Source organism: Pelodiscus sinensis, chromosome 1 (genome assembly GCF_052426305.1).
Source record: "Pelodiscus sinensis isolate ZL-2025 chromosome 1, ASM5242630v1, whole genome shotgun sequence".
NCBI lineage: Eukaryota > Metazoa > Chordata > Testudines > Trionychidae > Pelodiscus > Pelodiscus sinensis.
Window position 1 is genome coordinate 348,570,299 of NC_143052.1, and position 16,951 is coordinate 348,587,249.

General features: G+C 51.5%; 1 protein-coding gene and 1 long non-coding RNA gene across 3 annotated transcripts; one reads left to right on the forward strand and one right to left on the reverse strand.

Annotated features, from left to right (window-relative positions):
- Positions 1-7,427: 7,427 nt before the first annotated feature.
- On the forward strand, positions 7,428-16,424 carry LOC102452965 (ecto-ADP-ribosyltransferase 5). 2 transcript variants are annotated; one of them, XM_075919679.2, is made up of 5 exons: positions 7,428-7,947; positions 9,221-9,312; positions 10,548-11,271; positions 12,827-12,859; positions 15,697-16,424. In XM_075919679.2, exons 2-5 carry the CDS (start codon positions 9,241-9,243, stop codon positions 15,747-15,749), a joined length of 882 nt encoding a protein of 293 aa, XP_075775794.2. In that variant the 5' UTR covers positions 7,428-7,947; positions 9,221-9,240; the 3' UTR covers positions 15,750-16,424. The 2 variants fall into 2 exon arrangements, with proteins under 2 accessions (XP_075775794.2, XP_075775793.2); XM_075919678.2 differs by lacking the exon at positions 15,697-16,424 and adding an exon at positions 15,158-15,308.
- Positions 7,947-9,321, reverse strand: LOC142826603 (uncharacterized). The gene is made up of 3 exons (XR_012900831.2): positions 9,198-9,321; positions 8,434-8,590; positions 7,947-8,087 (listed from the first exon to the last, which is right to left on the reverse strand). It is a non-coding gene; the product is annotated as an uncharacterized LOC142826603 (long non-coding RNA).
- Positions 16,425-16,951: the final 527 nt, after the last annotated feature.

The window sequence follows — 16,951 nt, forward strand, 5'->3', positions numbered from 1 at the left end:
GGGGGAGGGTGCCTGGAGGATGGAGCAGCCCTGCGCTTCCTGAGGTCAGGACGAGAGGTGAAGAGGGTGCTAATCTCAGGAACAGGCTGGCCATTGCTTTCCCCACCACCACTCCAGAGTTGAGCAGAGGGCTGGAGAGGCATCTCCGTGGCAGTGCTGTGCGGGGTTTCAGCACACGCAGGGCTCAGCTCCTCCTGGCCCAGAGGGTCTTGGACTTTCCTGAACTGCTGGCCTACTCAGAGGCAGTGTGGGAAAGCAGGAGCCATGAGTGCTCTGACCAGGGGCTGGTACCCCACGCATGTGGGGAGTGGGACACGCCTCTCCAATGGGGATATGGAGGAGCAGTGGCATGGGTGGTGGGTGAAAGTAAGGCTGGGTGAGGCAAGTCCCCAGTCCTGCCCCTTCTTCCCAGGTCCCTCCCCCACACACAGGAGCCAAGCTGTCTCCCTCCCCCCAGCACTACAAGGAGGTGGAACAGCATGTGGCTCCAATCTTCCCAGCCCCATGGGGACGTGGGGGCATGGTCCCCAGCCTGCCTGGCCTCAGAACACGGGAAGGGCAGGAGCTTGGAGAGCAGTAGACATTCTGGGGGCAGAGCAGGGGCGAAAGGAACTTACATTTCTTACAGGTCCTGTCCTATGGCAGCCAGGGTCCCTGCCAGCTCTTTCAATAGCGGCTTTTGCCGCAGCTCAGCCAGCTCTTGCCAGAGCTGTGCACTCGCTTATGGTCACCTCTAGGGTGGTCTGGGCAGGGCCAGGCTGGCGGTGTGGGAAAACAATGCCTTCCCCTGCCTGGCATACCCGCCGGCCATGACTAGAGGGACTGAGGGGGGCAAAGGCAGAAAACTGGAAGAGGACAGCAAGAGACGGAACACAAAAAAGGCAGCAAAGGAGACGTGTAACTGGCCGCCGATTGCCTGCACTCACCAGCCGCCCCAGCTCCAAGGTGCAGCCAGTGCCAGCCAGAAATGGGAGGGGGGCAGAGCCGTGCTGGCTGAGAGCTTGCATGTCGCTGCATGTACACAACGGGACAGCAGGGGGTGCAACTGGCCACATGTGCTGCATCTCCACCCTGCAACCAGCCTTGCACATCTACTGCTGCTGTTGGCCACTGGATCCCCCATTAAGTGGGCGGCCGGTGAGCGGGGATGTGACCAGCAGCAGGACCCACCAGTACTTACGGGGGGGAGGGAGGACATAAAATATGGGACATTTTTTTCTGTTTTTAAGAAGAAGTCGGGACATCTGCAGGAGGGCTTCATTACAGGACTGGCCCTTTGCAAACGGGACACCCGGTCCCCCTATTGACGGGGGCAGAACATGGTTTCAATGTGAACGTTTGGTGGGGGATTGGGCTGCCGGACTCCAGGGAGGAGCCCTGTGAGTGCCAGCCCTGAAACAAGGCTGAGCCAGGAGAGCAGGGGGGCCATTTCAGATTTTGGAGGGGGGAGCGATCTGTGCATGCCAGGATGGGGGGAGAGAGTGAGAGAGAATGGGGGAGGTCGGATTGAGAACAGAGACTTCAGCAGCATTACTGAGCATACTCAATACAAGCCGAGCACCAAATGTGGGGAGGGAAACCAATCCCATCCACCTCCCCCCCCACCCCCCACTCACACACATTATCTCTATCCAGGGGCTACTAAAGCACTGGAAAACTCTACTCTTTTTTTTTTTTTTGGCAGACTACTTAGCAGTTAGCCATAACATTTTAATACAAATGTTTACTTTGTTACTAACTCTGTGGAGAGAGACAGATCCTGTCAGGACTCCTGGGTTCTAGCTCAGCTCTGGAAGGGGAGTGGAGGCTAGTGGGTTACAGCAACGGGGCAGATACATTTCAGCTCTATATAAGAACATCAGAATGGCCACACTGGGTCAGACCAAAGGTCCTTCTAGTCCAGTATCCTGTCTTCCCACAGTGGTCAATGCCAGGTGCTTCAGAAGGAATAAACAGAAGAGACAATCATCTTGATTTATCCCGTCGCCCATTCCCAGCTTTTGGCAAAAAAGGCTAGAGACACCATCCCTGCCCATCCTGGCTAGTTGTCATTGATGGACCTACCCTCCTTGAACTTATTTTGTTCTTATTGGAACCCTATTATAGGTTGGGCTTTTCCACCATCTCCCGGCAAAGAGTTCCACAGGTCGGCTGTGAAGAAAATAATTTATTTTGTTTTAACTCTGCTGCCTATAAATTGAATTGGGTTGGCTAATTGTGTTATGTTAGCGAAGGAATGAATAACATTTCCTTATTCTATTTTTCCGCACTATTCATGATTTTCTAGATTCTACCATATCTCTCCCCACCCCCATTCCTTAGTCATTTCTTTTCCAAGCTGAGAAGTCCCAGTCTTGTTAATCTCTCCTCATATGGAAGCTGTTCCTTACCCCCAAACATTTCTGTTGCCCTTTCTGTACCTTTTCCAAATCCAATAGATCTCTTTTTTAGATGGGGTGACCAGATCTGCACACAGTATTCAAGAAGTGGGCATACAATGACTTTAGATAGAGGCAAAACGGTATTTTGTCTTACTATCTATTCCTTTCCTAATGATTCCCAATATTCTGTGAGCTTTTTAGTTTTTAGACTGGACCCATTGAGCAGAACTATCCACAATGATTCCAAGATCTCCTTCTGGAGTGGTAACAGCTATTTTAAACCCCACCATTTGTGTATGTAGAGTTGGGATTATATTTTCCCACCTGCATTACTTTGTGCTTACCAACACTGAATTCCATCTGCCTTTGTGTTGCCCAATCACCCAGTTTTGAGAGATCCCTTTGTAGCTCTTTGGAGTCAGCTTTGAATTAGTCACTGTTCGTCCCTTTTTCAAGAAGGTTTACAAGTTTAAGAGCAGTTTTTTTTAGTCTCTAAGGGTATATCGTGGAATAAGGTGTAACAGTTAACTCGAACTAAGGACTTAGTTCGAGTTAAAGTTTGACTGCCGCATGTAGCCGCGGGCAGTTAGTTCGGACTAAGGGGATTTAAAAATGGTGCCTGGATGGGAAGATGCAAATAAAGCCGGGGATATTAAAATCCCGGGCTTCATTTGCAACTTCGAATGCCTAAATTAGCCTCTCTAGTTCGAACTAGGGGGCTAGTGTAGACATACCCTAAGGTGCTACAATACCACTCATTATTAGTTTAACAGCAGTGAGTCTAATGCAAATCCCAAATGCAGCACAACACTCATTCCTTCCCCCTCTCTTAAGTACCTGGTAATGTTTTCATGATGATCTAAAGGATCCTTCAATTACTTGACTGACCAGCCTTTAGTTATTCTTAATCACCTGCCTCCCTCTGTTTATAAACAAACTCCCTGCCCCAGGGCCGGCCCGAGCCATTCATGCGCCCCAGGGCCCCGAGAGCGTGGCGCCGCCTCCAGAAGTGCAATGCATGCGCGGCTCCGCCCCCGGGCACCCAGCACATGCGCAGCCCTGCCCCGGGTGCGTGGTGCATGCGTGGCCCCGCCCCCAGGCGCCTGGCACATGCGTGGCCCCGCCCCGGGCACACGGAGCTTGCGTGGTGCCACCCCCACCCGGCCCAGCAGCCCCGCGCGATGCCCCCTACAATGGGGCTCCCCAGGCGGTAGCTCGGTTGGTCCGTACCTTGGGCCAGCTCTGCCCTGCCCCAAAGGCAAAGCTGCAAGCAGCTCAAACTCTTGTTGCATCTAAGAACTGCCTCAGGAGTCAGGGCATGCAGCTCTAAGCAGGCCTCAAGCATGAAATCCAGGGGTTCACACTTGGGATGAGGGGCTACTGCCCTCCCCAACCCCACATAAATAGGGTCCATGCTGGAGAGGCTGTGGGGAGATGGGCGGGGAAAAGGCTGTGGTAAGAAGATGTCCAGAGAGGGAACAACAAGGAGTCTGATAGAACAAACCTTGGCTGCTGATTATGGTCCATGACTGGAACTCAGTTCAGTAGGAGGGCCTGGGTTCCCCTAACAGGTATTGGGGAAGGTGGCCTGAGGCCCAGAGAAGGGGATACGTCAACTCATCACTCTGATGGAAGGGCACGAGAACCACAGAGCCTACTGTGGGGGCTAAAGAGGTTTTATGATGATGTTAGACTTTAATTAGTTGGACTTTCTCCTACCACACAAGGGATGGGACTAAAATGGAACTTGGCCAGAGGGCCACTGAGTCATGAACATAAGAACATACGAACGGCCATACTGGTCAGATCAAAGGTCCATCTAGCCCAGTATCCTGTCTACCGACAGTGGCCGATACCAGATGCCCCAGAAGGAGAGATCACAACAGATAATCTTTACATGATCCCTCCGCTGTCACCCACCTCCAGAGAAACAGAGGCTAGGGATACCATCCTGGCTAATAGCTAGTGATGGACCTAATCTCCGTGAAGCTATCTAGCTCTTTTTTGAACTCAGTTAATGTTCTAGCCTTCACCACATCCTCTGGCAAGGAGTTCCACAGGTTGACTATGTGCCGAGTGAAGAAAAACTTCCTTTTGTTTGTTTTAAACCTGCTGTCTATTATGAGCAGACAAACCACTGCAGCACTGGAGTGACCATCGGCAGTCACTGCTAGATGGAAAAGAGCTGCTGCCCTATGCCCAGCCATAAGGGGGCGCTGCAGCAGTAAATCAATCCTTGTACAACGGTGAACAGTTTCTCGTTAGAACAGCCAGTTCTATAACCCACGAGAGGAGGGTCGGTTCTCCATTCCTCCTAAGTAAGGCACATGAGTGGGTTCGAGACATAACTTTAGCAGAACACTAAGTCAGAGTGAGCAGAACAGAATTCAGTTCAAGGACAGACTAGTAGCCAAAACAGACACAGTGACATGAACCGAGAAAGGAGCCTGGCAGAAAAATGAGGAAACGTGTAAAAAAAAAAAAGCCCCAAAACCAAAAGTGAGGAAACTAAAATCTTTAGACTCAGCACTGAAGTTACTTCAGCACAAAGTTCTTCTAAGTGTTATGGCCTGGGGTAGTTCTCTGACCTGTGCCATGCAGCAGGTCAAACCAAATGAGAGAACCGTGCTCTGGGCCTGGGAGGATATGAATCTCTAAGAGATGAGCCAACAAAGTGATGCAGCTGTGAAAAAGACAGAGGGTATGTCTACACTAGCCCCCAGTTCGAACTAGGGAGGCTAATGAGGGCGACTGAAATTGCAAATGAAGCACAGGATTTAAATATCTTAAAGCCCTAACTCGAATTAGCTGTTATTCTTCCTGGAATGAGGTTTAACAGCTAATTTGAATTAAGGGCTTTACTTGGAACTCCCGTTTCATTGCCGCATGTAGATGCAGGCAGTTATTCCGGGCTAATCAATTTCCAAAATGGCGACCGCCTGGGAACATGCTAATGAAGCACTGGATATTTAAATCCCGCGCTTCATTTGCAATTTCGGTCACCCACATTAGCCTCCCTAGTTCAACCTAGGGGGCCAGTGTAGACATACTCAGATATCCCTTTAGGGCAGTGGTTCTTAACCTTACAGCAGCCTGCACCCCTTTGGTTCTCAAAATATGTTCTCGCCCCCCTTATTAAAAATCGTTGAAGTAGGTCAGTTCTTTAAACCTAAGATACATCCTAAAAATCTGGCATGTCTCGCACCCCCAGAAAGGGCATCTCACACACCCAGGGGGTGCATGCACCTCAGGTTAAGAACCACTGCTCTAGGGTGTATGAACAGGAGTGTCCTAGGTAAGGCAGGAGAGATAATTATCCCGGTCTACTCAACTGATGAGTAGACAGGCAGCCACCCTCTTTTATCCCCATCCCCCCCATATTGCAATAAGAACCCCACCTTCCATCCCCAGGTGTCGCTAGGTGAGACTGGGAGATCCTGGCCGCATGGTGCAGGGCCAAGATGCTGTGGGGTACGGGAATCACACACCTCTCTCCCTGGTCATTGATGGGCTAGACCGAGGCAGATGCAAGCAAGTTCTGAATGAGCTGCTCCCACCACAACACCTTGTGATGAACTGAATAGATTTCAGGAGTTGACCATATTTGCATAGACATACCTCCTGTACCTAGGTGTATTTGCATAGACACGCCTCCCGTGCCTAGGCATATTTGCATAGACGTACCTCATGTGCCTAGGTGAGCAATAGCCAGACCTGCATTGCCAAAGTGATCCTGTTGGATTACAATTCACAGGAATATTGAGTATAGGAGTCAAGAAAGGGTGTTATGCCTGTTGCATGAGAATGAGAAAAGGGCAGTGGAAGTGAATGAAGGGTCACCCTAAATTTAAAGGGAACCCACCAAGCAGAGGGTCATGTGTCCACTGGCAAATGGAAATTAAAGGGAATGAGAAGCAAGTTTCTGTTGTGAAATAGCATTTGAGCCTTTTTCTATTTCCAGGGCTGGTTAAACTCCCTTCAGAATTTTTGCTTCTCTTCAGCAGTTAGAAGATTTGTTGCTGTTGTTGGTAAGCAGGTTTAGAGCCTGGATCTTAGGCCCGGGGTGGGCCAATGTTGTAGGAAAAGGCCAGGGGGAGGCAGCGGCAGGATGTTTAGGACACAGCATGGCAGTGCCAAGCGTTGGCTAAAGTAATCGTGGCAGAGTTAGGGAGTTAACAGAGACATTGTTACCTCCTTTTCGAGGTAGGAGATGTGAACCCCTCTGAATTCTGGGACTTCCCTGACTTGGGTAGCCAGCAGGAGACAGAAAGGAAAGTGGTGCCTTCAAAGGACATTTATCCTTTGGATTTTCTCTGCAAGATGGGAAACTGGGGCAACGGACACTGCCCAATGTACTCTGGGGCTAAGTCTACACTGGCAGCTTCTTGTGCAAAACCTCTTCCAGAAGAGAGCGTCTGCACTGGCATGTGCTTTTGCGCAAGAGCATCCATGCCAGTGTAGACGCTCTCTTGCGCAAGAAAGCTCTGATGGCCATTTTAACCATAGGGTTTTCTTGCACAAGTAATTCATGTTGCCTGTCTACACTGGCCTCTTGTGCAAGAACAGTTGCACAAGAGGGCTTATTCCTGAGTGAGAGCATCATAATTCTTGCGCAAGAAGCTCTGATTTCATACATTAGAACGTCAGTTCACTTGCACAAGAACACACGGCCAGTGTAGACAAGCAGCAAGTTTTTGTGCAAGAGCAGCCACTTTGGCGCAAGATCGTGCCAGTGTAGACACATTGGGGGTGGGAGGGTAGTTGTGATTTACATGCGTTTGATTCTTATTTGCAGTGCTGTCTGCTTTCTCGTGTTCTGCATAGACTCTGTGCTTGTGAGTCAGTGTGTCCCTAAAAAGGCAGTGATTTCCTCCTGAGAGGCGCTGTGCGGGGGGGGGGGAGAGGAGGTTAATTTTCTCATATTGTTGGGGGGCAGCTCCAGCTGGTTCTGTTTTGTATTGGGAAGAGGAACCTTTAGGTACTGAACCCAGCCCCTGTGGCTGTTCACGCCCCCTGGCAGAAAGCTTACACTGACAGGCTCTTTTTCCATGGAATGAAGAAGACCTGTGAGCCAGAGACCCTGTCGGGCTGCGTGCTGGGCAGTTTGCTGACTGAGATAAACAAACCTCAAACTCCAGCTAAAGGTCGTGGCTCAGAACCAACCTCACTCCACTTTGTAAACAGTCTGTGCAGGGCAAAAGCCTCTCCCGATGGATCCCACTTACAGGAACTGAATGCGGGTCAGCTGATCCCTTGAGAGACAAGGGCGGGTGCAGTCTTTGGACGCCTGGACACTGCGAGTGCAGCTGGTGTCACTGGCCGGGCTCAGCTCTCTGGGATCCCCGGCCAAATATATGGAGATAACAAAAGCAAATGGGGCTCAGCGTCCTGTTGTAACTTAGTGCCTGCTGTTTCCTCCAGGGAAAGGGCTGGGAAAGACCAAAATGTTTCTCCTGTAGCGTGTTTCCTCCAGAGCAGGATCCGGGCATCAGCTGGAAGCTTGGACGTAAGACGTGTGGCTGGGGGTTCGGCCTGCCTGGACCAGTCATCCGACTGGGGAAATCAGGTACAGCCCCGGCTTGCGTGCGTTGGGAACCGGGCTCTGAGGCTGTCCCCCAGGAAACCCTTGCAGGCAGCTTCCCACCCTGGTCCGTGGTCCGTGCGCCGGGTTTGTGTGTGTCTGGTGGTGGGTTGCTGGGACCCCATCTGAAATAAAAAACAGGGGCAGTGTTCATGGGGCGGAACGCTTCACATTCTGCGGGATTACATCCGTGCCGGGAAACTCCCCACAAATTGTCACTCCCTGCATGATTCTAGGCTGGGGTGGGCAAATACCGGGGTTCGCCCCGGTGGACCCCCACGATTCCGCTTTTACCTGTGCAGGCACAGGCGATCAGAGCTCCAATTGGCTGCCGATTGCTGTGCCCGGCCAATGGGAGCTGCAGTTGCCCATATCTGCAGAGATGCAGGTAAATATAGTGACAACGGCCCACAAGGGACCAACCCTGGTGTATCACCACTGTTTTATTGGCCACCCCCGTTCTAGGCCTACCAGTTGCTGGCTGCGAAATCCTTGTGGAAAAATCCCCCGCAGTCTCCGCTGGTGAGTCTGCCCCGCAAGCCCTAGATAGTATCTCCATCCAAACTGCAGCTCCGTTCCCTTATTTTTAGCCCCGTCCTCTGGGCTATGCCCGAGTCCTGCCTTGGCTCTGGTGAAAGGAAAACAGTGACTAAAAATAGACCAGCTTGTCAGTAGCGTGTCCTTGGGATCTGGCTTCCTCTGCTGCAGGGATTCTGGCCTCTGACCCCGCACTGTGCGCCCGGGATGTTCTCTCTGCAGGAGCTGTGATGACTGACGGGAGACAGCTGGTGGCCAAGGGTGACGGTGGGGTGGGTTTGTGAGGACAGAGCCAGCCAAACGTACACCTCCCCCAGCCCAGTGTGGGAGCGGAGGAGACCTAGGAAGGGGAGAAGGGTGTGGACAACAAGACCGCCACACTAACAGCGCCTGTTCTGCCGCGCCGGGCCCGGCTCCTTGCTCCATTTGATTGTACAGGGTAGGGCCATCCTGACCCATTTGCAGAATACGCGGCTGCGTAGGGCACCCGAAAGTTTGGGGCCCCGAAACATCCTTCCGCCCGCATAGGCCTGCCCTCCACCCCCGGCCAGCAGTAGGGCGGAGGTTGGTGCTGCGGGTGGGTGGTGCTTATGCAGCAGTTCAGCATGGTGCACCCATGGACGATGCAGGCCACAAACCCCTCTCCCGCACCACCCGCCGCTGCATGTGATGTACGCGTCTGCCTGATTGCCACTGACCTGCCCGCTGGATTTGCCTTCAGCCTCGCAGCTGAGCTGGGAAATGAAGATGATGAGGTCGGTGGCGCTCTCCTTGGCTTCTCTTTGGGCTCTCGCCTGGCTGGAAACGCCTCAGGTAACCGAGTTCCTCCAGCTGAATTCTCTCTGCCGTCCCCTCGTTCTCATAACCCGTCTCTGGCAGGGAGGGCTCTGGCACACGGCCTCTCAGAGAGGCATGGCCAGTGGGAGGCGGGAGGAGGGCCCGTCTGTAGATACCCGCCCTGCCGCTGCGGCTGATCCCTGTGTCGGTATTAGCGCTGCTGGTTAAACATGGGAAATATTCTGTGGGCTGTGGCAGAGTTCACACAGAGACAACATTTTGCTGTTAATCACCCTCCGTTATGTGGCTGCCAGCCAGTCGGATCCTCGTGAGCATCCTCAGACAGGACGCCACCTGAAGTACTAGAATTTTTCGCTGCAGACTCCAAAGCAAGAGAAAAATCGGTATCCCCGCTTCACACGGGGAAACTGAGGCACAGTGAGGGGGCAGGACTTCCTAAAGGTAGGATATAGCACCCATTTCCCGAGGCCCTAGTCCAGTTCTCTCCCCAGCGAGCCATGGGGCTGTCTGCAGAGTGATTCGGTTTCCTAGTTTGAGCCGTGTCACTGAAGAAGGGGTCCTTCCACGGGGTAAAGCTATGCCCAGGAACGATGGAAGGAGAGCAGGGAGGGAGCATTGTGGGCAACGCGCCCATCGTCAGAGCCGCTCGGACGGCTGAGGGGTGAGCTATCTTCCGTGACGACGTGGGAATGGTACTCGCTCTGTTCGCTTTGTTCTGTTGCATGTGAGTTCTACTGTCCTGGGGTAACCCTGTGTGTGTGCCTCAGTTTCCCTGGGCACCGCACCACTATCTAGGCAGTGAATTCCAGGTATGTCTCACTGAGGGAGGACACCCAGGCCAGCGCCTTCACAATGGCCCATGCTCACCACAACCTTAACTCGGTGATGCTTTTGCCCGAAAAGATGGACAGAGGCGGGAGGCGGGGCTGGGTGGAGACCCAGATGAGCTGTGTGAGTGAGTCTTGCTGGCTTGGGGGGCAGAGATGGGGGGCAGGGCCACTGGCTCCGAGCCCCCCCTCTCCTGTCGATGGATTGTACTGACGGCTCCTGGTTCCGGTGCTGACAAGTCTGCTCGGCGCTGCGTCCCTGTCAACTCAAAAGCCTTCTTCTCTGCCTGCCGGCTGAAAGTCATTTCTGGCTGCAGATGGGGGGGGGCAGGGCCTGGGGCCTCCCCACCCCTCAGTGACACGCTCAAACCTGGCTACCCCAGCCGCCCCCCCCCACAACCGACCTCTTTCTGCTCCCACCAGGTGAGAAGCCAGCCCACTGTGCCTCTGGGGATGGCCCCCAACTCCTTCGATGACCAGTACCGCGGCTGCACGGAGGAAATGGAAGCGGAAATTGCCCCTCGCCTGCTGGAGGCGGAAAACGCCCGACACCGGCTGCTGGGCTCCATGTGGGGAAACCTATCGGCTGTTTGGGAGACTAAGAAGCAGCAGCTTTCTGTGCCCGTGGGCTTTCGGGCCGAGCATGGCATAGCCCTCCTGGTCTACACCAATTCCTCTGTGCCCCTGTACAGGGAGCTGAACCAGGCCGTGAGGGAGGCTGGGGTCTCGCGGGAGACCTACATGAGCAATTTCCACTTCAAAGCCCTCCATTATTACCTGACGCGAGCCCTGCAGCTCTTACGGGCGGACTGCGGCCAGCTGTCCCAACACGAGCTGTTCCGGGGCGTCCGATCCATCCGCTTCGAGCCCAATGGGACCGGCGTGTTCCGGTTCGGACAGTTCACCTCCTCCTCGCTGGACCGGGCGATAGCTGAGCAGTACGGCCAGGCCACCTTCTTCACCTTGCGCTCCTGCTTCGGCACCCCTGTCGAGGCCTTCTCCGCCTTCCCGGCCGAGAGGGAGGTGCTGCTCCCCGCCAGCGAAGTGTTCCAGGTGTCCCGCTTCACCCGGGAGGGGAACCGCAGCCTCTTCCTCCTGCACAGCACCAACCGGACCTGCAGCCATTACAACTGCGCCTACCTCGGGGGTACGTCCCGGGCCGCACTGGAACGGGCTCGGCCCCATGGCAACCGGGTGGAAGGAATCGCAGGGGCGGTGAAATGGGCGGTTCCGAGGTGACCCACATCTGAGGCGAATCTAATGGATTCTCTCAGGGGGACACTCAGCCCTGGGCTGTGGGTCGGCACCAAACCATGAGGGGAATGTGAGGAGGGTCTTTCTCCTTCTCAGGCAAGGGTCCCGTCAATGAGGGTTTGGTTGGGTTTTTTGCTTCTCACTTCTGCGCAGCCCCTGACTGATTTTTCTGTGGGTCAGCGGCCCCCAACCCAAATACGGTTTCCCCACCCCCGATTTAAATAGTTTTTAAGAATATCTAATACAAACTCTAGGCAGTTTGCCCCACAGCATCCTGCCGGCAGCATTAAACAATCGTTCAGAAAAGCACCCAGCCTAGCTAAGGAAACTGACTCCTTCGCTGCCCTTTGTTATTTGCCATCCCGCAGCAGCTGCCCCGATCTGGGGTGCAGTGTCCTGGGAACACAAGGATTTCCGTGTTCTGCAGGGCTCCAGGCACGGGCAGGTTGGAAAGGCTTTGGTGCAGTCCGGGACCAGCAAAATCCTCACCAGCTTCACTGATTGATAATTTTGCTTCTTTGGGTTTTGTCTGGCAGCTCTAGCTGGGGCATGCTAATGCCTGATCTGTCTCTTCTCTTCCTCTTGCTTGCTCTGCAATGAGATGTGGTTTTTAAATGTGCCCTGAGATGGTCCTAAAGCTGATGGCTGGATCGTAGTCATAGAATCCTAGGGCTGGAAGAGACCTCAGAAGATCATCTAGTCCAGCCCCCTGCTCTAGGCAGGACCAATCCCAACTAAATCAACCCGGCCAGGGCTTTGTCAAGCCAAGACTTAAAAATCTCTTGGGATGGAGACTCCAGTGCTGATTTCCGACCTCTCCAGGCTCTGCGTGGCTGGGTGTCTCTCTTACAGATCCTTCTGGTGTGATGAATGGTCATGCATTTCTGCAGGCCAAGCCCTCTCCCTCTCAAACAAACTTGCGAACTAAAACTGGTATTTGGGGTAGGGATGTTAAAACAGTTAACCAGGTTAAATGATAGCACATAACCAGTTAACCATTTTCACCTTGGTCCCATCGCCCGGCCTGCTGGTCCCACCACAGCCATAGGGTCCCACTGCGGCTGGGCGGTCCCACCCTGGCCGTGGGGTCCCACTGCCAAGCCCGACAGCCCCTCTGAAACCCCTCTAGAATCCCCTCTAGACCTAGCACCTATTGTGAGCTGGTTTCAGACATAAGAATCAAATTTTCAGGTGCCTAAAAATGCAGCTAAGCACCTTGTGGGATTTTCAAGTGCGCACAAGATATTTAACTACATTTGTAGGCATCTCAGCACCTTTAGAACTTTAGCCCTACGTGCAAACATACCCCAGCTGGGTCCAGCTGGCTGTTGTGTGAGCTTGAAGCAGTTCACACTAAGGGACAAAGCTGACCTTCGTCCACGCCAGTCTGGGAAAATTCTCCCCCGGAGGAGACAGCGGTTCCATGAACGTCTTTGTTTGTGTTGTAGGAGAGAAGTCCCAAGAATGCCTGGACAACACAGGTAAAAAAGCTCCTTTCCATTCCAATCTCTGGGCCTCCCAGGGATGGGCCGGATGCTTTTAGTCTGATATCTCAGCTGACCCATCTGACAGTGGGTCACATTGAATATGAGAGGAGAGCAACAAAAATGATCAACTGTTTAGAAACCCCCAGGGGTGAAAGTAACTTCCATTTCTTACAGGTACTGTTGGGGTGGGGGTTGGCTTAGGGCGGTAGGTTGGGAGGGTTTGATAGGACACAGATATCAGGCCTGCCTATGAAGGCCTATACTTTAAGGCTGTGTCTAGACTGGCCAGTTTTTCCGGAAAATCAGCCGCTTTTCCGGAAAAACTTGCCAACTGTCTACACTGGCCGCTTGAATTTCCACAAAAGCACTGACAATCTCATGTAAGATTGTCAGAGTTTTTGCGGAAATACTATGCTGCTCCCGTTCGGGCAGAAGTCTTTTTCCGAAAAACTTTTGCGCAAAAGGGCCAGTGTAGACAGCAGAGATTTGTTTTTCGCAAAAAAGCCCCGATCGCGAAAATGGCGATCGAAGCTTTTTTGCGGAAAAGCGCGTCTAGATTGTCCACGGATGCTTTTCCGCAAAAAGTACTTTTGCGGAAAAGCATCCGTGCCAATCTAGACGCTCTTTTATGAAAATGCTTTTAACGGAAAACTTTTCCGTTAAAAGCATTTCCGGAAAATCATGCCAGTCTAGACATAGCCCAAGGATTTAGGTGTATTCCTACCATTTTAGTAATTGCAGGGGAATAAGACCAAAGAGTTAATACCACAGTCTGTCTGTCCGGGGCCTTGTTCTTTTAAGCTAAGGCTTTTGCTTAAGCATATTGAAGTAAGGCACATTCCAGTCATGTGGGGCTGTTCGAAAGGCCATCCAATCTATGGCCTCCAGATAAAGGGAAGAGCCTAGCAGTTCCCACCCTTTTCCAGATGGGGACCCATTTTGACAATTCAGGAAGACTTGGTGACCCACAGCAATTCAAAAACAGGGGGAGGAGGGAGGACAGAGCCACCTGGAGAGACACTTGGCGACCCTTTTGTCCTGATCCATAGGTTGGGAAACCCTTAGGTGTCTGTCTGGCAAGCACCTACTTATCAATAGTTGGGGTTGTGAAATCTGAAATCCACATTTCTTTATTGTTTTGTCATTCTCTCTCTATTGTTTATCTGTATGGTCTCTGTCTGGTTCTTCGATTGTCTCTGGCTCCTGTCTAATTAATTTTGCTGGGTGCAAATCAATTAAGATGGTGGGATATAATTAGTTAGATGATCCTGTTACAACATGTTAGGATCGGTTAGTTACATTTCAGTAGAATGAATAGTTAAGATATACCTGACAATATGACAGGTTGAACCTCTCTAGTCCAGAACTCTCTCATCCAGGAACATCCGGGGTCCGGCATGATTTGAGTGAGCCGGATGTCCTCTTTTCATGGGTGTGGCCTAGTTTCCCGCAGTTCCAGAAAGTTTGTTTACAGCCTCCAGCCCTGGCTCTCAGAGTTCTGTGCTGTGATTTAGCTCTAATTTACCCCTCGATGTCCTCTATCAGCCCAGTAAGTAGTGGAAGTGTTGGTAATGCTAGACAATACTGACCTCCTGTGGTCCGGAAAATTCTCTCGTTCGGAATTGGTCAGGTCCTGAGGATGTTGGACCATAGAGGTTCAACCGGTACTATAAATATTAGAAACAAACAGGAAGGGGTCGGGAAAAAAAACAAAGGAAAAAGGAAAGGAGGAAACAGGATGCGTGCTTGCTGGAAGAGAACTCCAATACACATTGAATTGTTTGCATCTCCAGACTTAAGATGTTGCTTCCTTGCGCGGGAAGGACCAGGGAAGTGGGAGGGTGAAGGGACAAGGCAGCCCTCTAACAGGATTGTGATGTGACAGGACCTGTAAGAAATTCAAATGTAGGATGGTATGTGAGGGAGTCGGGGCAAGAGGCTGGAGTTTGGAGGGAGAGTTCAGGATAAGGTGTTGGGGGCGTGGGGAGGTCTCAGGGCAAGAGGTGTGGAGATATGGTGGGTGCAGAAGTCAGGCCAGTAGGTTGTGGAGTGTGGGAGGCTTAGAGAAGGGAGATGGGGGGCGCTGTGAGGTCCCTCTCAGCCCCACATTTCTGCGATTTGCTCACGCCTGATAAGGTTAGCAGCACCTGGATGAAGAAGCAGCCTGGTGTTTAGAGGTGCTGAGGGTCCTTAGCCTCCAGTGATTAACCCCATCCCCGTGGGTTTATGCACTGTACCATTCCCCCATGGAAAGTTATTCAAGGCTCTAGTTCCCGTCTTTTCTTTCCTTAGTTGCAGGAAGAAGTTTCAGGGTGTCCAGTGACATGAGCCCAGTACTGTTGGGTGGAATTGTCCTGCTCCACGTTGCAGCTCAGAAACTCTTCGCCAGTTTCAAACTCATCTCCATTTTATAAAGAAATAAAATCTACTAGATATTGTAGAACGTTTGTCTGTGTGTCTGTCTGTTTGATCAAGAGTTAGGACAGGGGTCAGCAACCTTTTGCGGGGCCCCGGGCAGCATAATTCCGCGGGGCCCCCCCTTTGCCACGGCGCATGCGCGGGGCTTTCTGAAGCGGGGGCCCGGGGCGGCCGCCCCGTTCGCCCTGCCCTATATCCGCCCCTGTCTACACTATAGTTGCGGGTATAAGTTACAGCTCAAGGAGACACACACACATACTACCTATAGCTTAGTGCTCTGAGGGTAGATCTGCACTGCAGTAAAAAACTCACTGCTGTAAGGTGTGGAGCATTAAGGGAACCTGAAGATGCACCGGAGGGTCTGAGTGTAACACTGAGCTAATGGAAATTTTTAACCTTTTTTTTTCTTTTAGGGAGCAGGAAAGGATTCTTTTCTAAAACAAAACGGTCTCATCCCCTGAGCTAGGGCAACCAAATTCGATTTGCAGCTTCTTCTGATCATAACTTAAAGCAATATCAGGGTAGGGTTGTGCGAGGCAGATGGGATGTGCCTAGAGTGGGATTGCTGCTCATAAAACCAAAGAGAAAACAGACAGAATCACCAAAGTAAATACAGTCCTCAAAATATCCACACCTGAGGGAATGCTGAAAGACTGAACCAAGATGAGCCAGAAAAATAGGATGAACCATTCCTTCTCAATAAACCTTACAGAAAAGAGAGAAAACAGACATTTGAAGTAGTGCTGTGTTCTGGCACAGCTAAAGCAATGCTTACAGTTTGAAAATTAGAAGGTAGTTATTGCAAACCAAATTGCCTATAGCCCCTTTTGTTAAAACATAGTAAACGATGCAAGTTTATAGGGTTGAAGAAAAAAATAGACTTGATGGAATTCCCATTTAAATTCTTTTACTGTACTAAAATTAATTTCATAAAACCACACTGTATTTTTTAAAAACACAATCATTTCAATAAAGCATGGACATTTTCCTTTTATTTAAACAAAATATGAACTGAGTTCAGGACCCGAGCAACACCAGCTAAATCTGCTCCAGGCTGCCCTGGCTATAAGTCTAGGATACGTTCCAAAACACTTGCACGTCTAGCAAAACAACTTCAAAGGGGGAATTTTTTTCCTGCCGCTGACTTCCATTTGCGCAAATGGGGGAAGGGGGTGTTATGCAACTTAAGAGCAGGGTCTGGGAGGACTTATAACGCATCAGTTCCTGCAAGCGTCAACGATGTTAGTGTGGAACCAATGTATATGGATGCCCTGTAGTTCTCGTATAAAAAAAATGCAAGTGGGATCCTTTACTGCATGCTGTGCTGTGTACTCCTTGAATAGGGCAGCTACTACCAGACCAGGTATCAGGGTTGGAATAGCCTAAGAGCTTCCATTACACTCAGCAATAGATGAGACATGTCCCCTTTAAGCGACTTTAATGCACGGCCAAGGCGGGCTAGTCTCATATGGCACCATCTAGTGGCTGAATGGTATAATTCAGTTCATGGTCCATTCTACGCCCTCCCCCCCCCTTCAATTTGACCAGTTACAAAATTTTATAAAATGTGCCGTAGGAAGCAGTCTATTAAGTGTCTCTAAATGACACTCTGGTTTTTTATTACACGACCCAAACAGCTCACAGCTGGCTGTGGTCTGTTTAGAATCT